This window comes from Artemia sp. Qi Xiang Cuo, chromosome 6 (genome assembly GCF_049724085.1).
Source record: "Artemia sp. Qi Xiang Cuo chromosome 6, ASM4972408v1, whole genome shotgun sequence".
In the NCBI taxonomy this organism is placed as follows: domain Eukaryota; kingdom Metazoa; phylum Arthropoda; class Branchiopoda; order Anostraca; family Artemiidae; genus Artemia; species Artemia sp. Qi Xiang Cuo.
Window position 1 is genome coordinate 38,385,817 of NC_142799.1, and position 21,252 is coordinate 38,407,068.

The 21,252-nt window shown below is 35.8% G+C and overlaps 1 protein-coding gene across 3 annotated transcripts in view; it reads right to left on the bottom strand.

Moving 5' to 3' along the window:
* LOC148951202 (protein fem-1 homolog C) overlaps window positions 1–21,252 on the bottom strand; it is a 139,232-nt gene that overhangs the window by 39,350 nt on the left and 78,630 nt on the right. For all 3 annotated transcript variants that reach the window (XM_089090708.1, XM_089090707.1, XM_089090709.1), the window contains exons 2-3: window positions 11,023–11,182; window positions 6,133–6,333 (exon numbers count right to left, since the gene is read on the bottom strand). In XM_089090708.1, coding sequence (XP_088946834.1) covers window positions 6,133–6,333; window positions 11,023–11,182 — 361 coding nt within the window. The remainder of the gene's footprint in view (window positions 1–6,132; window positions 6,334–11,022; window positions 11,183–21,252) is intronic.

Consider the following 21,252-nt stretch of genomic DNA (forward strand, 5'->3'; position numbering starts at 1 on the left):
TGTTGTAAGTTTTATAAGTTGCCCATTGTCTATATACTATATACAGGTTTGGTTATTGGGAAAAAGAGGTATGTTTGATCCTGGGTCTTCAAAAAGGCTAAGGATGTAAAGGTGGAACTTTGAGAAAAACATTGAGGGAGATCACAAACAAAATCAAAACACATCATATGCAGGAGGGTTGTCAAAAGGATATAACAGCAAAAGCTAAGGGTATAAATCTGAAACTTTAATGCCATGTTGAAAAGGGATGTTGAAAAAGGAACAGAGGGCACCCCACCCCACCCCCATCTTGCCATTTTAGATTTCCCTCCCTCCATTAAAACTGGTAAAAATCTTAAAAAGCCCCCGGGGAAAGGAATGCAAATTATACAATTTGTCCAATTTTTTTTTATACATACATACATACATGCGTGTATTTAAAAACCAGTGGCCATATACACAACAAATAAATAAAAACAATAAGGAAAGAACAATAGAATTTTCATTGGGAAAGGGGTAACGTTTGATCCTGGGTGTGTTCAAAAAGGCTAAGAGTATGGAGGCAACATTTCGGGATATGTTGAAGGGTATGTTGAGCTAAATCAAAAGAAACTATCTTCATTCAAGTTATCAAAAAAGCGTATCTGCAACATCTTATGAACGGATAAGGATATTAACTTAAAATTTTAAGGGCCAGTACTACTACTATTACTACTGTGGCTGCAAATGAGACTGGTTGCGACTGCAACTGTGACTACTTGCAACTGCGACAAATGGCAATTGTGACTGCAACTGCTTGAAACTGCTACTACATCAACTTGCGACTACTTTCAGGGACTGTCGAGGGGGATGTCGAACATTGAAACTTTGATGAATGTTGAAATGGGGGATGTTGAAAAACTTGAATCTTTGGCAATCATATACGAACAGAAATTAATTAAAAGAAACTTTCAGAAAAAGAAGAGTTTCAAAGAATAGTTAAGAGTCATATTAAACGTAAGAACAGGAGAAACAAATTCCTATAATAATTCATGCTTAAAAAGACCAGAAATGACTATTAAAGAATAAATGAAACTGAAACAAAATTAAATAGCCATAGAAACATACAGATAACAAGTACTGATATAAATGAATAAACAAATTTTAAAACGAGTAAAAACTAAATTGGATATTCAAGTCAAAATTAAAACAAACAAAAATCGCAACAAACAGGATTTTGGCTACTGCTCCCTTCACCCTTCCCTAACCGAAAAAGTCTTAAGCCTACCGCATCATTTTTGCTTTACTGAGCACAGATTATACTACGAAAATTATCTTTTCTATCTATAATATTAAAAAACAAATTTACAATAAAATAAAAGGTAGAACTGCTGAACTTTCAGCTATTAACATCATTATATATCAAACACTCAGTTTATTTTCATTAGTTCTTTCTAAGGATTGTTCAAAATACGTATATTTTTCCATTAAAACGCAAATGACGCGATAGGCTTTAGACTTTTACAGTTAGGGAAGGGAGAAGGGGGTAGTAGCCAAACATCTAATTGTAGTTATTTTTGTTTGTTTTAAGTTTGACTTGAAAATTCAATTTAATTTTCACTTGTTTTAAGACTTTTAAAAACGAGTAAAAGTTAAATTGTTATCTCTATGTTTGCTATAATTGTTTATTTAATTTCCGTTCGTTTTGGGTTTCATTTATTCTTTAATATTAATTTCTGGTCGTTTTTAGTTTGAATTATAATAGTAATTTATTTCTGCTGCTCTCAAGTTTAATATGGCTATTTACTTTTCCTCGTAAACTTCTTTTTCGGAAATTTTTTTTAATTAATTTAAGATTAAAGTGACAGTCAACCTCTCATCGTCGACAAGAAAATGGAGCAGTTTTAATTCGGACTTCCATCTACCATATATTGCTCAGTTCAAAGTATTGGAACTTCAGCTTCAGAGTCTTTATCGTGGTTGTAGTGGCAGCTGCAACCTAGTAAAAGATTAGAGTGAGAATCGGTACCCAAAAAAAAACGTAGAAGTGAAGACGCTAATCTGCAGCATGCTAAGCAATATTGTAAGTTTTAGACCTGAATTTGGTATGACAATGATCACCCTGTGGCTGGTGCTCCATTTCGCATCATATAAATAGCTAAAGATAAATATAAGAAGGCTGAACGTTAGTAGAAACGTAGGCCGATTTCTGGATTGTCTAGTGATATTCAGAAAAATCCTCAGTTACTTCGGAGACGTCTTTCTAAATGTAATTCTGTCTCCTCGTCACAGCCACAGCCTCATTCCTGTTTTGTTTCTATCCCCCTTCACTTGCTTGAACTTTTTGTAAAATCATTCAAAGCGATTTTTCAGCGCCAGATCCCACCTATAAATTGGTCAGTTACGCCGTCAACCACTGAGGCTGATCTGTCCGCTAAAGAGTCAAAGCATAGCGGGATCCGATAGTGTAAAGCCTGAAAATTTGATTCACAGAAGTCATAAATTAACCCCGAGGGCCAAATTTTTATCGCAAGCCTTATCCCCCAACAATTTGTATGGTCATATTTACAAAGGCATATAGACTTCTGTTGTCTGCAGGAGGAGGGTGGAGATTGCAACCATAGCTGGGCATAAAATCTCTCAGTATTTTTAAGCTACAATTTTACCTGCTGGGTGCCAAAACGGATCCTTATTATTTTTTTTTTTTTCGTTCATGAATAATTAAAACAAAATTTGAAGATTAATTTTACTTTTATTTGGTTAAATAGCTTTCTCGAAACTTGTTTAATTTTATTTATGAACGTTTTTATTAGTAATAAATATACGTAACTTACGAATTAACTTACGTAACGAACTTCTATATTCATATATTTTTAATACGTGTATTAGGGGGCTCGCCCCCTAGTCAATACCTTGCTCCTCAAGCCAAAGTTCGAATTTTGTTCCAATTCTTTAAAAATGACCGCTTAATCACAAAGGCCGTTAATTAGAATAAATAGCTCTTATGAAAGTACTAAAAAATCTTTGTCTTAAAGAGCCAGGTATTAACTAGGGGGTGAACCCAATCATACATGCAATATTTTCTGTTCGTTTTAAGTTTTGATGTTGCTGCTGTTGCAGTTGAAAAACTTGTTTTTTAATATTTAATTTCTGATCTTTTTTTAAATAATGCTGAGAAATCCCGCGTCCCCTTCATAGCAATGTCCCTACCCCCATGAAAACTTCCTGACAAACGGATCCTTAGTATTAAGCTACGCATCGCAATTTTACAAATTTTTCTCGTTAAAATCCTCACAGAGGATTTAGAGGAAAACAGACAAGCCTTTTTTTTTTAATGCAAAATGACAAAATGTAGAGTTCAATCGTGAGGAATAAATCTGTTTGAGGAAACAAAACTCGGTAAATAATAGGATAAAACCAGCATTTTATTTTTCTTTTTGTTTTTTACAGACAGTTAATAATTATTTAAGAACACTGAATGCATTAAGTTTGGATGCCTCAACGAATTTTTTTATAATTTTTTTTCATAGATGTACTGGAAATACAAAAAAAAACAATGTAAAAGGAAAATATAGGCTCTAACTTGCATTCGTCGAGTTTATGTGTTCTGAAAAGTTTTTTTTGTAAAAAGTAAAAAAAAAAAAAAAAAAAAAACTAGGGGCTAATATTTTTCTTCATGAAAACTATAACAGAAACTATCAATTCTCACCCAAAACTTGTTTTTCTTTCTTTCTTTTTTTTTTTTTTTTTTTGTTACTAGACAAAATCTAAATTTTCTGCTGAATATGTATAGGTGACGTCTCAACTTCCGCAGCTACCATTTAGAAACATCATGCGCTAGAAAGTTTCTTTAAAATGGAAGATGTACCTGAAAAATCTTTCTTGTGTAAAGTTCTTCTGAGGGGTAAATTAAAGCGTAATAAAAAAAGGATATTTTTTATTAATTTTGAAAAGAAATCTTTTTCATTGTGTTGGAAAAAAATAAAGAAAAAAAGTTATTTTTAGAGGAATTTTGGAAATTTAAGCCTATACATAAAAATCCTCCCCTAAGCCTAAAGCGCAAAAACGCCACATGTTGGGGACCATGGAGCCTAAAATTTCACAAAAAATCTTTTCTGTGACCCCTATGTCACATACTGATAAAATACGACCGCTTTTAGTTTGAAAATTGCTACGTCTACCACGCCTTTATTCTGGGACGATTCAAACCGCCAAATCTTTGATATTTGTTTCAGTTCTAAAGACATACATCTGACAATATTCTAAGGATAAACAGGAATATTATTCTTGATTTTGCAGTTCACTTTACGCTTGTTTACGTGGGATTATATATCCAACATCCAGAGATGAATTTATACAGTTCTATTCTTTACAAACAGTGAGGAATAACTTAAATCCATTTTTTTTTCATGAAGGAGTTACCGTGTAGAGGCAGTGAAGGAGGAAGATATTATTTTTTGATGAACAAAGCTAGAAAGTTAGTTTCGTGACTATTCAAAGAACTAATTTGCTTGCACCGACTTTAGTTTTTAATCGATACCTTCCAAAAAGACTGTGGAGGTTATTGATAGCATTAGCTATAGTTTTATTCTTATTAAATCGTTTATTCATTCTAAATTATTGCATTCTTAATTTGAATGGGTAAATATACACTCTTGTGCAGTTTTCAGTAAAAGGCTTTGAAGCTTTTATTCGGAATATTACGTTCAAGGCCACCACTAAATGTTTTTGTTCATCCTTGTCTTCTCCAATTCTTTCACTGGCCAATAAATTTACTCCCCTTTGGACTTCATATGGTTCATAATAACAATCGAGGAGTTAGTTTCTAAAATATTTACTAAGCATTTGAAACGTTGTGAAGTAGTTCAAAATATAGCTCAGTAGAAGAGAACAATTTATTAACCGCATGTTTATATGCAAGAAAGGCCTTTAAAGATGCGAGATCCTACTTCTTCAATACAGAATACTACAGCAAATAGGGGAAAAACAGCTATTTTTCTTTAAAACCTTCTTTCGATTTTTCCGTTTAACAGAACATAAAACCAAACAGGCTACCTGTTTTTATCCTATCTCCCGTTTCTTTTTGTCTAAAAAAAAATAAGAAAACAGAAATAAGTAGTCTGTGTTTATTCAAACTATTTTCATCTGTTTCAGTTGATCTGAAAACAGATACAGTACCACACTCGACTCTAACGCCCATATTTATATTCATCTATGTTTTTATTCTCGTCCAAAAAATCAAACAAACATTTCAGTTATTTCTTGGATATTGAATTTTTCTTATCCTTTTAAAACTAGATCAAACCACATCACTCTTACATTATACTCATAAAATACTTCTAGAACTAGAATGTGAGAACCAGTCAGTCACATCCAAACTGATCAAAAGCTATGCAGGCCAGGTATAGACTATTTTACGAACGCCGTGGTTCAGGATTACACTGGGAGATGTATTTCGGGAAAGAGGGATGGACAAAGGAAACTCGACTACGAAACTCGAGTTCCTTTGCATCTAAGTGGAACTCGAAAATAAAATATATATCTTCGATGCAAGAAATTCGAAACGTTAAACCCGTAACTCTTAAGAGACGTAATTTTAAACTTTTTTTAGAGTAGGACTACCTCGCAGTTCTACTCTAAAATTTTATTATCATCATAATTGTTCCGTAGATAGTTTAAGACCCTGTACTTCTTTTTACTCTGCATAGCACCATCCACAGAATCAAAGAGACTGAAGCGTTTCCCTTTAGAATTTTTTTTTTCAGAGAAATTCTACCCATCTCAGTAGCATAACCCTTTCTGTGTGTATCCGTAGGTGGCGTTGCCACATTAAAAGATATCACCAAAATACAGAGTACCCCAAATGTCTCATCCGCACTGCAAGGCATTGAATAAGCACCGATAATCCTCCTATACAGTTTGTGTCGTATGAAACCAGGGGAATAACCACGCTAAAACAAGAAAGTGTGCATTAAACAGTACAAACATTAAACAAATAATTGGTAGACTATTACCAGCATTGGGTAAACATGATCCATGGTGGGGACACGTAAAAAACAAAAAATAGCATTTGATTTAATGCATTTAACATAATTTTGACTTCTTGATTTAACAAAAGGTCTAACCTTAAAAACAATGAAAATTTTATTTCAAAACTGTCGCACATTTTCTTACCGGCTCCAGCCTCCAGTAGACACCTCACCACCTCCGCATGACCATCAAAACAAGCAGCCCGAAGGGGAGTAGAATTTGTCCTTGTTACAGCATTGACACCAGCCCCCTTTTTAAGAAGATATCTGACCAATTCTAAGTGCCCAGCAGCTGCTGCCACCCAGAGAGGAGGAGCATCTTCTATATTCTCACCATCGAACGATACTAGAATATAAGAATAAACATTTCTATAATCCGTTAAGAAGAGATACACGTCAACAGTACCAGGACTAAAAGCAGGGCCATGGAAGAAGAGTGGGACTGAGGAGTAAAAGACTAAGAGCAGGGCCGTAGCAAGTTTTTCACCCAGGTGTGGGAGGGGTTCTTTCTAGGATTACATTACCAGTAATAAATGACTATGATGCACCCACAACTCTTGGTATTTCATTTACTGACTTTTCAAATGTATAAAACGGTTGAAGCTCGTTATTTTGAAAGACTTAAACGAATACTATCTGAAAAATTATCCAAAATTGCTTTTGATCGAAAGAAGAAGCTTTCTGAAAAGTTGTCCTGTGTATAGCTTGTTTATCAAATTTTTTAAGTTTATTTTAAACAGTCTCTGGTACCAAAGGCTATTTGTCCCAAAATAAACTTGCAGACAATCAACAATACTCTGTCACAGACACGGCGAAATATAGAAGTAATAGCAATAGGTTCATAATAGGAACAATCCGATTTTGACAGTTTTTACCTAGAGGCTTAGCAACAGATTTTTTCAAGATCTGGAACACAAGTCATTTATAAGATAAGAGTTATAAAGTTACATTTAGAATAGAAGTCAGATGCAACAAAATTTGCCATCAGCTTTCGTCGTTAATCTGGAGTCGAGTTAATTTGGAGAGTGGGACAATGGAGAAATTAGCAAAACTGAGTAATTTGTTTCTTTTACGTTTCAATAGAGGTTTAACCTGAATTCCCAGAAAAGAAGGGAAAACAATTTTGATGTCAAATTTCAAAACGAATTATATTTGTTTGTTTTTTTATGAGTAAGAAAAGGGAATAAAAATCTTTTGAAGAAATTTATCCTCGTAAAAAATATAAAGTTAGCAAGGCTAGTATGAATGCATCAACCATTTTTAACAACAATTTTAAGGCTTAGAATTTAAAATCATTTATTTATATTATGAAGAACAAATCAACCTTTTGTGACAAATTACCCTTTATATTTCCGATCCTTAAATGTAAGCCTGCGAAGAAGTAAACTTCATTGTTCTGCAGCAGTCAATTGGAGATAAAAAAAAAGAGTCAATTTACAATTATTATTTTCAGTCGAAAAGACACAAAACAACACGTTTTCGTACCTGCTAGTTATATTGTTATGTTGGCACTTGAATTAGGAAGCACGTTATACACTTCTGCGGTATTTTGACTTAATGAAACAATGATCATGTCCAGCATCCAAAACCACAGATGGAATACCTTTATGCGTAAACTACTTATTCAAATATATGATTGATGCTTTGAAAACTAATACTAATTATAATGAAAAAAAGTAAGCAAATGACCAAGAAAATTGTTAAATCTAAATATTTTATCAGTCGACACTGACCTAGACTGATATCAATTTACTTTTTATTAAATAGAGACAAATAGTCTTGGTTAATACATTTTAGATGTTCGACCTTCGAAGTCAGATGCACATAAAGTCGCCCAACCTGACTCAATGAATTTGAGTCTGGTTACAGTAGCAGCTGCAACCTAGTTAAGAACGAACCACGGCCCATAGTAACCAAAAATTAAAAAAACATGCTCAACAAAAAACTGGATAGCGAGAACAAAATAAAATTTGCGGCTGATTCAGGAAATATTACTTCGAAAATAAATTCACGGGAATTTCAAAAAACAGCCCTAAACCACTTAAAGACTTTCTTGCATGGGCTGTACTGGTGTCTTTTTTTTCTTTTTCTTTTCCATTGCTACCGGGGCACTGGAACATCATAGACCACCATAGAGTTTAAGGGCTCATTTTACAGGAAATTGCTATATCTATGTGCTTTTGTAACTAACAAAACACAATATTAAAATTGATTGTGATGTCATTTCGAGGGAGTCCACTGTCTAATTCCCTTTGGTTCGTTCTTTACTATATCCAGCTGAGAAAAAGCCGAAGGTTTTTTTCCTTTCCGTGATATGTCTTCCTAATAAGCACTTTTATACAATGGATAATGAAGCTTGCCATTTACCCGTGCCCCAGCCATTTAAACATTTGCCTCTTAATTAATTGGACTATCTGTCTTGGCTTTTCTCTGTCTACAATTAGCCATGTCTTGACGCAACAAATGCAACCTACTGCAAAATACTTGATAACTTCAATTCAAAATCAATTCAAAACCTTGCTTAGGTTGGAAAGGCATTTATAATGGAATTCTCGTCGATCATTTCATAAGCAAAAAGTGAAAGATATCAGTCATATCTAATTCATTATATTCGAAGTGTAAAGGCATCGATACTTCAAAATATGAGTTTCAATTTATCCCTATTTGAGCTTTTATGTATGAGTTTCAAAATATGATTATGTGTCAATTAGGGATTAATTTTGGAAAGGTAAGACCCAAGTTTTTCACACACAGAAATAAACAGGAATTCCGACCAGACATCACTGGTAATCTGTCGGAAGATAAATGTTTACTATAAAAACTATTCTACACGATTAGTAAGAAAAGAAATCACATGAATCAAAGATACTAGAACGAAGTGAAGTATTAACAAGGGTGGCAAGACCAGCCGATGAGAGTCCTCTCTAGGCAGATCGTGCAACAGGTACCGAGTGATGATAATATACGACGATATTATCGATGTGTAGATATCACCGACATGTCGATATTATCGACATCAATATTATCGACAATATTTACGATATATATGACGACGCGCGGAAAACAAAAACCTGGGTGACATCACTATTTTTACCAAGTTAGCATCAAGTTTATTAACGAAGAACTCGGAAATTGTACATTACAAATCGTAGTTATAAATTGGGAAAATATTTGTGAAACAAGCATACTGCATACAGGGACACAAACAAGGATCTGAGACTCGAGGAGAGAACCCCCCCCCCCCCACCCTCCCGGAATTGTAAATGTTTATTAATTTCTGAGAAACTATAATTCATATTATTGTTTATGCTTTTTCTATTATTGGCCCCTCAAGAAAATTCTCGCGGACGTGCCTGGCTGCATGGGTCTATTGTGTCTTAGTTAAAGAACTCAAATTGCAGTTTTAGTGTCATATTTGTAACTTGATGAAATACCAACCATGGTGAAAGTCAAACACCAATTGTGAAAATAAACTAGAAGAACTAAATCGTTTGTTTTAAATATAATTCTTTCCTGAAGATTATCCCCCAAAAAAGTCCGTACTACACACCAAAATGACACACCGTTATTCAGCTGTACATTGCAGTTTCTCAGATTTTCTTAAGGAACTACTGCCAAGGCCTGAGATTCACTGGGGCCTTGGCACTCGACACGACACGCGGCAGACTTGTATATAGCCTACGTTATTCTCAAATTACCAATTAGCATAATCATTATATTATTGTTTAGTTTTAATTCATGATGTGGCAAATTAGCAACTTCAATTTAAATTAAAAAATTCTGGCGTGAATTCAATTTCACCTTTCTGTTTATCCTTCACAGGTTCATACAGTTTGTAAAATTTGTATGCTTCTGGGATTCGTTGTGGTTCTCGCTTGCTTCTCTTCTAACGTCATATTTCGTTTACGACTCGATGTGATCCTCGCAGTTGCTTGTCTTATAACCCCAGATTTTGTTTTTCATCATTTCATTTGTGATTTCTTGTGATGTTCGTTGTCGCATTTCTTCTAACCGCAGATCTCATTGTGCTGCATTTTTGTTCATCATTACTTTAGATATTGTTTCCATGCCTTTGGCTTAAGCTAATCAGATTCATTCATCATCTTGAATAATTTTGCATGGCGTTATAGATACCAAAATAAGCTTCTTTTCGAGCTTTTCCCCAGTAATTGTATTTTTGCTTTAATTACGTTGTTATGTGATTTCGTAACAACCAGACATATTCCATTGAATATACTTTCGGAATATCTGAATTACGCGCTGGCATAACTATCGTGTTATTCTTTAGTTTTCAGTCATAAGGTGGCAAATCAGCAACTTCAGTCAGATTAAGATATTCTGGCGTGAATTCAGTTCTTCTCCCTGTTTACCCTTCACAGACACTAAAATAACATGTTGATTGATTCTAAGGTAATTTTGATTGGTCTTCTAACTGCAGATTTCGTTTTGCAACATTTTCGTTTGCAATTCAATGTGATACTCGCTGTAGCTTGCTCCATGCCTTTTCCTTTAGCTGTTCGGATTTATTCATCATCTTCTTTAATTTCGTATGCGTCATAGATACGAGAAACGATACGACGACCCCTGGGAAAAATGATGTAATATTATGCTCTTTAAATGCATATGAAAGTGACGTCATCCAATTGAAAAATGTTAATTCAATTTGATTCTCACTTCTTTGTTTTTGTTCCATGCCTTTTGCTTTAGCTGTTTGCAGTCATTCGTCATCTTGTATAACTTCGCATGCGTCATATATACCAAGAACGATACGACCAACCCTGGGAAAAAAATGTTAATTTTCTGCTCTTTAAATGCATACGAATGTGACTTCATTCACACGAAATGTTCTCCCAAAATTAGTGCTAGAAACGAATTTTCCCAAACATTTGACCCATCTTGATCGTTTTTTCAGGCCAGAAGCCCTCAATATGCCAATTTTCAAAAAAAAAATATGGAGCCCTTTCGGAGAAAAGAAATATAAAGATAAATAATAAATCCACAATTATTGCTTATTAAAGAGAAGAGATAGATTTACCTGACCCGCGAAGTTCAACATTGGCATTGCACCTCTCTAACAGATACTGAACAACCTCCAGATGTCCATTCCTACAAGCAGCAAGAAGCGGAGTCGCTCCGTTGGTTTTAGCAGCAATGATTTTGGCTATTTCATCCCGCGATCTATGCTCCAAAAATACCTGAAAAATAGAATGATGGTGAAAAGAAATGCTAATCCATGAAGAGTGTCGATACAGAGACATTTGGACGTTGTTATTATGAAGGCAGTACGCCAAAAAAATCAAAAAGATTGAGTTCCATTAAATTCAAAAGATTAAATTCTCAGAGGCAATTTCAAGTTCAGCCGAAATATCCCACTTCAACCTAATTTATCAAACTTGATTTATAATAATTAAAAGAAAAATAATAATAGAAAAAAAGCTTAATGGATTACATTTCATGAAGTTTCATCTATGAATCGCATTACAATACAAAGAATGCTTTTTTGCATTCAAATCATGGGCAAAAACAATCCTGATATTAGAAGATTCATTTTCCAACTATTTCTGCGAGTATAAAAGAATATATAAGCCAGTCTGGAAAAAAACAACAAAAAAACAAAAACACAAGAACCTTGTAAGTATTTTGAAGGCACTCTACGTGAAAAGAGATTGAATTAATGTTTAGAGCGTTCTGGGTTTAAGGAGACGGGCTGTAAGTCTCCATTTCGCAAGTATTGTTCCTGTACATACATACACGGGGAGGGGCGGGGATATTCTACTTAACATTAGGAATATTAACTGACACCTCTCACCACCCCCTCGATACCAATGCTTGTGAGCACTTATGCTCAAAATACCACATAATATAATATTCTTAATTATATTTGCAAGGTTCTGTAGTAAACTTAGCCAGGGGTCGAGAAGCACACTGTCAAGATACTGGCTCCCAAAAACCGGGGTGTTCTGATAGTTTTGAGCTTCAGGAACGTCTTTTTCGAACTGAAACACCTATCACTAACCTAAATAAAAACACTCAAATAATATTCGGCCTCAATCAACTGATATTTTTCTCCCTTTACAATAATTTACTTTTCCGGTTTCTTTTTCTCATGCACAGCGGTCAAAATTGCTGTTTCCTGAAGGCATTCTTTATTACGATAACTCTTTAACTCTTTATTACGATTCAATTCTAGCATTTATAGTTTCTAGAAAGTTCGGAAAATAGGTCTTGTCACCTTGAAACTGCCCTAGAAATGTGTCACTTACTCTAGACAAGATAATGTTCTTTTGTGAAATCCCGACATGAATGTGAAATCAATTTTTCATAAGAAACATAACTTCCTGACAAGGGCGTATCCCGGATTTTTGTTCAGGGGGGGGGGGTCAAACAAATTAAAAAAAACATTAAAATGTGTTATATACACTGTTACGTTTAAACGAGTAGGATAGAAATTTCGGGGAGGGGGAGTTCAAGCCCAGTAGCCCCCTCTACTGGATACGACCTGGCTTCCTGATAAAATCTGGGAGCAATAAAACGAAACAAGACAAAGCGCATCCTACTGTTGGCTTACTGTTACTCGCAAAAGGAAATAAGACGTTTTGAAACTCTAATAGCAATTGCTACAAATTCTCAGCTAATACAGGATTGTAATTTAGTTGCACTCAAACACATGGATTTGAGCACTCTATGCAATACACAACCAAAAATGGATCCTTTGATACTGAACAGGTATACATTATTATGCTTATGTATAATGTGGTTTATCACAACTTTACAAAACTATTTTTCGGGAAGAGTAAAGACAATGGCAGTGACTTTTCTTTGAAGATGACTTAAGATCTTCGTTATTTAGAACAATTTTTTAGAAATCCCATGGATTGGAACATATGTGCCAGTAGTGCCAGTAGAGAGAGGAGTACAGGACTACTTCAATATTTTTAGATCCACTGAAAGGTCTGACAAACTTCAAATGATTGTGCATGTCCTTTTATGAGTTAGCCATCTTGATCCACTCAAAAGGACACAAATCCTATTTCCCTTTTCACAAAATTAAACCATTTAAAAGGTGAAGTAGAGGCCAAAAAAAATGCATAAAATATTGCTACATTGGCAAACCAAATTGCAAAAATATTGCGGCTCCTGGAATTCAAATAGTTCTCAGTTTGCATCCGTAGGTTTCAGGTCTCCGGCAAACTTTTTAGCCACAGATATAGGATGAATTGATGGCCGTACTAGCTGACAAGCAAAATTCCGGGTTCATGGGCCAGGGTCTTTGCTTTACTCGGCAGCTTAATTGAACCCGTCACTTTGCTCGTAACGTCATCGAAATCTAATGCTCTGAACTTAAGTTCTCCCAGAACCGATGATAATGTGCAGATTACAAGGATGTAGCCATCCCTTCCCGTTCATAGCGCGCAAAGGTGGGATCGGCTTTAGACCCATTTAAAGCACAACTAATGCACTGATTATATTACCCACAAAATTTTATAGATATCTGGCAACCTGTTCAGGTAGATGTCAAGATGAAAAAAAAATAGACTGACCCTCCCACTTCCCCCTATGGATGGGTCAGATAAAAGCTATCAAAAGGCAAAAATATGTCAAATAACCCACAGTTCCTTCCCATAGCGTTTGGTTCCCATAGAGTTTCGTTGAGGAGCAACGATTTCTTCCGGTAACTAGGGACACTGGAGAGGTCACCCCCGATTTTTCCTAACATACAGATTGGAAATGTTTGTGTGATTCTACTTCAATAAAGGTGTAACATGCCGACCTTTCTATTACGGAATAATGGACGGAGAGAAGGGGGGTGATAGCAGGACAACTTGGCATTAACGGGCAAAACTTCTATCGAACCTAAAGTTTGACACCCAATCAGTTTAAACATAATGCAAAGCCTAGTACAAAATTAAATATATAAAAGTACACTTTTCAAATAAGGGAAGAGAGTGGTATTAAAACTTAAGCAAAGATTATCCTGAACGAAAGGTGGGAGTGTTGCCCTCCTCAACCTCCACTAGTAACGTTGAAGTGATTGACGCGCTTGACTGAAAACAGCACATTTTCGATATTTTTGATGAAAATATGAATTTGTTATCCATAGAACAGTTGTAGTTACCAACTGAGCCCCTGCTCTATTTCAGAAGGTCTTCAGTTGGGTGCTGGCAGCCAATATAACACTAAAAGTAGACGGACTTGAGAAGAACTGCCGAACTTCCTATTTGAAGGAATATCCTCCCAAAATCCAAGCATTAGTATCTTTACTAAACCACTGGGCTAGAAAGAACTAGTGAAAGGGCTTGAATCAATCCATTTAGTTTCAACATATAAAATCAGAATAATAAACTGAGATAAGATATAGCGCCTCTCAATGCTACCCAGTGATGGGTCAGATTTCGAGAAAAAGGGGGATGAAGCTAAAAAAAAACAAATAGGGCAATGAGATTTTTGGAGAATTACTGGTTCATTCCACGAGAAAGCATGACCGATTGGCTCTCTTAGAGTTTAAATTGATGATGTTATGGGGCTGTGTTTTTTTTTGCGAAAAATAAGGCCAATGGCGGCCGAAAAATAAGGCCAATGGCGGCATTTTTTATTTCTTGGTGAGGCACAACACCTTGCTACTTAAAAATAAAACTAGAAGTGAAGGTCGGCTTTCGAGTCAGTGTCTATTGGCATATTTTTTCCACTGAACAGTTTCTTCGAAAACAGATTTTGTTAATTACCGCTTATTACGGACTGAGGTTCACTATTTACTTGAATGCACCTATTTGGTCTGATTCTGTAGCAACGGGTGTCCCATTAGTTATTGGCTCTTTTGTTGTGAGCCGAGCTCTTGACTCGTCGGTGCACGCGCAGATCCTTCTAGAAGCCTGTAAACAAGGGCTAAATCAAGGAGGCACACTTGTGCCTCTATAAAGAGGCGACCCACCACAATGTTAAGCGATTTCAGGTCCTAGAGGTTGCAGAGAGACGGCGGTAATCGCATTCTGTAGCCCAAGCTCAAACTAAGAAACTTGCAAAATTTCATCCTCCTCCGACTTTATCTTCATGGGGTAAACTGGGCCGGAAGTTTGGACCCTCCCACCACAGCCCCCTTTAACGTTGTCCGATTGGGCTGAAATTTAGAGGTTAAGCTTTCCTAGGGCCTGGGAGCTTATCCTCGAAATTTCAGCTTAATCCGATCACTCCTTCCCTTTTTTCAAAAAACCAAACATAGCCACTTAAAATTCATCATTTCTTTTTTTTTTTATTAGCCACGCCTACAGGCCACAGTTGGCAACTGATCCGGTTGAATGAAGACTCATTCGAAGAAGAATTCGACCTGTTAGGGCCTTTTGATATTTTCAGACCGAAAAAATTATCCCCCGAATTTACATTTACGAAAAACCTTGTTTTCCTATATTAGCCAATTTTAATTTTTCCCACCACAACCCCCCTTTAACGTTGTCTGATCGGGCTGAAATTTCCAGGATAATCTTTCTTGGGGCCTGGGAGCTTATCCTAGAAACTTCAGCTCAATCTGATCACTTCTTCTTTGTTTTCCAAAAACCACATATCAAGTTTTGCTTGCGTCAAAAAGATTCATCACCTCACTAAAAAACAATATCAATTATGTCTCTTTAGTGTAGCGGTGAGACTTTTGGCAGTCAGGCGGAAAACCCGAGTTCGATTCACCGTTAGATCAAATTTTTTATATACTGAATTTAAATAAAAAAAAAAAAATCAGTTTCTTTTTTAAATTATTTGAAAAAAATCAAGGAGGCACACTTCTGCCTCTATAAAGAGGCGACCCACCACAATGTTAAGCGATTTCAGGTCCTAGAGGTCGCAGAGAGACGGCGGTAATCGCATTTTGTAGCCCAAGCTCAAACTAAGAAACTTGCAAAATTTCATCCTCCTCCGACTTTATCTTCATGGGGTAAACTGGGCCGGAAGTTTGGACCCTCCCACCACAGCCCCCTTTAACGTTGTCCGATTGGGCTGAAACTTAGAGGTTAAGCTTTCCTAGGGCTCGGGAGCTTATCCTCGAAATTTCAGCTCAAACCGATCACTCCTTCCCTGTTTTCAAAAAACCAAATATAGCCACTTAAAATTCATCATTTCTTTTTTTTCTTAGCCACGCCTACAGGCCACAGTTGGCAACTGATCCGGTTGAATGAAGACTCATTCGAAGCAGAATTTGACCTGTCAGGGCCTTTTGATATTTGCAGACCGAAAAAATTATCCCCAGAATTTACATTTACGAAAAACCTTAGTTTTTTTTCAAATTATACAGATAAACAGGTTAGACATGCTTTGTTATGAAAATATCTGCGCGTCAATTTTCATAACAAAGCATGTCTAACCTGTTTATGTGTATTATTTGAAAAAAACTACGTTTTCTAAAGAGTTAAAGAGGCTGAGTTACAAGGTCAACCCTTAAAACGTACAGGGATTAGGAGGCACAGTTGGGTGTTCTGTTAAAGAGGCTGAGTCACAAGTTCGAACCTTAATACGTACAGGGATTAGGAGGCACCCTGTACGACGTGATTTGAGTATTCAGGAATTAAAAGCCTTAACACAAGAATGTTCAAGAGCGGGGGTTTGGGGGGCGGCAGCCCCCAACTTTAACTCCTGACACGATCAGCTAACAGTTAGTCAAGTAATAATAAGTAATAAACTGTACAAAAACGTGCAGAAATTATTTGAAAAAAACTACGTTTTCTAAAGAGTTAAAGAGGCTGAGTTACAAGGTCGAACCTTAAAACGTACAGGGATTAGGGGCACAGTTGGGGGGCTGCCGCCCCCAAACCCCCGCTTTCGCAGCCTTTAAATATAAAAAAAAAAAATTAAACTGAAAGTAAGGAGCGACATTAAATCTTAAAACGAACAGAAATTATTCCGTATATGAAAGAGGCTGTGCCCTCCTCAACGCCTCGCTCTTTACGCTAAAGTTTTTATTGTTTAAAAAAAGAGTTGTGAGAAAGTCAAACTTTAGCGTAAAGAGCGAGGCGTTGAGGAGGGCACAGCCTCTTTCATATACGGAATAATTTCTGTTCGTTTTAAGATTTAATGTCGCTCCTTACTTTCAGTTTAAATTTTTTTTTTTATTTAAAGGCTGCGAAAGCGGGGGTTTGGGGCGGCAGCCCCCAACTGTGCCTCCTAATCCCTGTACGTTTTAAGGTTCGACCTTGTAACTCAGCCTCTTTAACTCTTTAGAAAACGTAGTTTTTTTCAAATAATTTAACCTTAAAGCGCAAATCAAAATACCCTCAAATCCGGTCGTACCTGCTGTTGTACCGGTCCGTAAAGGCTCAAAAAAGGAAAGGTCCGTAAAGGCGATCAGGAAAGGCTCAGATGTGTCTCCTAGTCTGTACTCTGTACAACAATACTGTACGCCAGCGCAAGCCCAAGAAACTTGATGGGCTGAATAGGGAATACAATAACGTAAGTTTGTAGTAGTGTTGGGCGATATTGAACATCGATATATCGCACCAAGCATCAATATATCGCACCAAATATCAAAACGTAAATATCGATATCGAAAACGATATTATTTCTTTTTTTATTTACCGGTGAACATCCAGCAGAAAAGATCCAACAGAGAAAATTGTTTAATAAATAGTCGAGAAGAAGAATAATGTATTCAATTCATTGACTCATCTATGCTCATACACAGCACACACAGTTGTATCCAGAACGTTTGCATATCCTGTTCGCAAATTACGCTTAGTGAGGGTGGACTCTCAAATTTTACTGAGAACCCCCGAAAGGTTCGGCTAGATAAAATACCTTCTAGGCTTATAGGCTTTGTTCGGATCACACTAGTCACTATTGCCGAATACTTCAATTCGCGTTTCAAGAAATTATATATTATCCCTGATGATTTTCTCCAAGTTGAGAGTAAAATAGCAAGAGACATGGATTTGGCCTTACTGGAATCTGTATTAACAGATGCAGGTGCCATGACAGTCCCTGTGATTCGGCCACTATAAGATCAAGCCAGTTTGTAGAGATTACATGACGAAGTTTCGGTAGTCAATGTAAGGCGAGCTTCGTCAGCAACTCTATCTGTCACGGCTTTCCACATTTTCAGTAGGGAGTCTTTAGCTCCAAGAAATACTGATCCACTCAAGTCACAGAAGTCTTGTAATATAGATCTCAGAAACACCTGTCGAAATTTTTCATAGATTTAATGTCAATGTCCGCCGCCAATGCCCTTTCTGAGAGTGAATTCCAAGCCTAATCATTTAATAACATAGTTCGTGGTAAAAGATAAGATAAAATAAGTTTTATTCTTTATTAGATACACATATAATATTACATGTTATTATTCCCCCAAAGGCTCATTGGCCTGTACAAAGGGGAAAACATATTAGTTTCTTACTCGTATATGAAACAAAAGAAAATTAAAAATTTTTAATTACTCACATGAGAAGTATAAGAAAATATAACAAAGATAAAAGGAAAAATAAAGAAAAAATAGAATAAATAAGCTAAATTAATCTGTCGGATTAAATGAAATAAAAAAAATAAAAAATAAATAAAATAAAAACATAAATAAAAAAAACTTCTACGAAGCCAAAGAATTTTTAACAATTTTTTTAAACAAACCGAATGAGTGGCACCCTCGAGCTGATTCAGGCAACTTATTCCAAGCAATATGACACGCCATTAGAGGATTCAAATCTGACCTTATGCAAGGAGTAAATGGAACTTGAACATGATTTGTCATATTTGTCAAATAATTATTTTGATCAGAGAAAAAAAAACTGTAAGTATGGAGCAGCTTGGCGAAATAACAAACGAAACTCTAGAGCGCGAAATTTTGATAACTATAGGTACATCAAGCGAATTGGCTTTTATCCTGACTCAAGATACATAATATTCATCAAATCTCATGTACCCATTAAAAGTAATGGAAGTCTGAGCAAATTTGTACGACTTTTGAGAAAGGGCAGAATCGTCCCTAAAAAGTCAAAGAATCTCAATACAACTAGCAGCATCAGATTTGGCATATCAGAGAACCTTACTGTATCGGTTTCTAGCTTCCATCTGAAAAATGTGAAATTTCGTAATTTTTGCCAGAAGAAAGATCACGGGTGCGAGTTTTTTTTTTTTTTTTTTTTTTTTTTTTTTTTTTTTTTTTTTTCAGGGTGATTATCGAACCAACGGCCATATAAGATCAGGAGAGCACTTTCTCGAACGGAAATTATAGTTCTAGTTCACCTTTTTTTAACCAAAACGATTGGGGGGCAACTAGATCCCCCCTCCCACGCCCCTTCTTCCCAAAATCATCCGATCAAAATTTTGAGATAGCCATATTGCTCAGCATATTTGAAAAGTCAAGTAATCATGCTTTTGGGGATGACACGGCCCCGCAAGTTCCGGGGGAAAAGGTTGTAAGTTATGAAATTTGTCTAGTGTCTACATATAGTATTTCTTATTGGGAAGTAAACAGACCTTTTTGGGGAGGGTGAATTTTCTGCGGGGGGAATTTTCTGCAGTGGAAATTTTCCAAGAGTAGATCAAAGGGAAACCATACACCGGGGAATTTACCAGAATTCTTATACTAAATTATTTTTATCTGACTTACTTTCTCTTTGCCAATTTAATTTTATATGTGGAGATATACCTATATTCTGGAAGAAGTTTTCTGGGGGGGGGATTTTCAGCAGGGATGGAATTGTCTGGGGGAAGGGGGATCTTACTAGGAAGGAAATTTCCAAGGAGGTATTTTCTTGAAGGGATTTTTCATGGAAAGAAAAGGCGGATTTTTCGACATTATTTGAAAAATAATTAAATAAAAAAACCAATTTTTTAAACTAAAAGTAAGGAGCAACGTCCAAATTTAAAATGAAGAAAAGTTGTCTCGTGTATGAGGAGAGGGTCCCTCTCCTCAATACCTTGTTCTTTACGCTAATTTTAACTTTTTATTTCCCCCAATTATTTAAGAACAACTCATGAAAAAAAAGAGCCGTTTAATCAGAGTAAGGAGATTTTTAAAATACAAAAAGAAATTTCGGTGGGAAGAGGGAGGCATTGAGGAGGTGTTATCGCCCGCATAAACGGAACAATTTCTGTTCATTTGAGTTTTAATGTTGCTCTGTACTTTCCATGGAAAAAATTAATTGTTTATTTAATCACTGAAAGGCAGAACCAACTCTCAGGGGAAATCATTAACATGCTGCTGATTTTGAATAGCCAAAAACAGCCAGTAGTTTATTTTTCTTTATCCTGAGCCCGAGGAATACCAAATCAGGGTTTTTACAATATTCATTCATGTAATAGAAGTTTTTTGTATTTTATTCAAAATTTGGAAAAAATTGCGCAAAATACTCTTTAATTACAATTTTTGTTAGTGAATTTTGGTGAAACCTAAAGTTAATCTGAGCAAAAAAAATGATTAGAAATATCGAAATCGATGTACCGAATATCGAAAGTAAAAATATCGATATACCAATATATCGTTTAATCAAATTATCGCCCAACACTAGTTTGTCGTTTAATGTGTCAAAATCTGCCGTCTTGTTTTTCACTGCGGATCACTGCGAAGAAGAAATCCTTTAGTAGGAGAAAGACACGGAAAAAAATGGTCGAACGAGGAAAAAATTGGTACACAAATCATTTTTGTATCACTTTGTTCAGAAAAGAGAGCTCTACAGCATATCAGAAATATATATCTCCATCGTGTTGCGATTTTACCGTTTTTCTAGTTTTTCTCTGCTATTTTTTTTTTATTTTTCCAGAATCTGAGAATAAGGAACCATGAAAAGAAAAGCAGTCTGTTGATGGTTTCCTTTTTAAGAAATGACTGTATTTGAGTGAACATAAACGTCATCTTTTATCATTTTATTGTTTTGATTTTTTATTTTTAAATTTAAAAAAAAACGCAAGTGACCTATGTTCATAGGGTATTTTTTGAAGATGAGCACAAATTTTCGATTCATTTTCACTATTCTCAAAAAATTCCGATTTCCGAATAGGTATCTATTCCTACAGACCTTTATAAAGCCCCTTATTGACACCTTACACAGCCATGGATTCTGCTCCTCCTATGCTGAAGTCCAGAAATTTAAACGTTGTGCATCAGTCCGTGATGAATCTAGCCTTGTGTAAATTACCTCCACGCATGCTGTGCAGCATGTAGCTGACATTGCAGATCACAATGTGTGCACGATGGACGGAAGAAACACTTTCCATGGGACGGCTCTACTAGCAACAGTCACACCTCCTCTCAGTAACAGCCGATCGCCCATTCTGAGAGCTGAAATTTCATTAAATG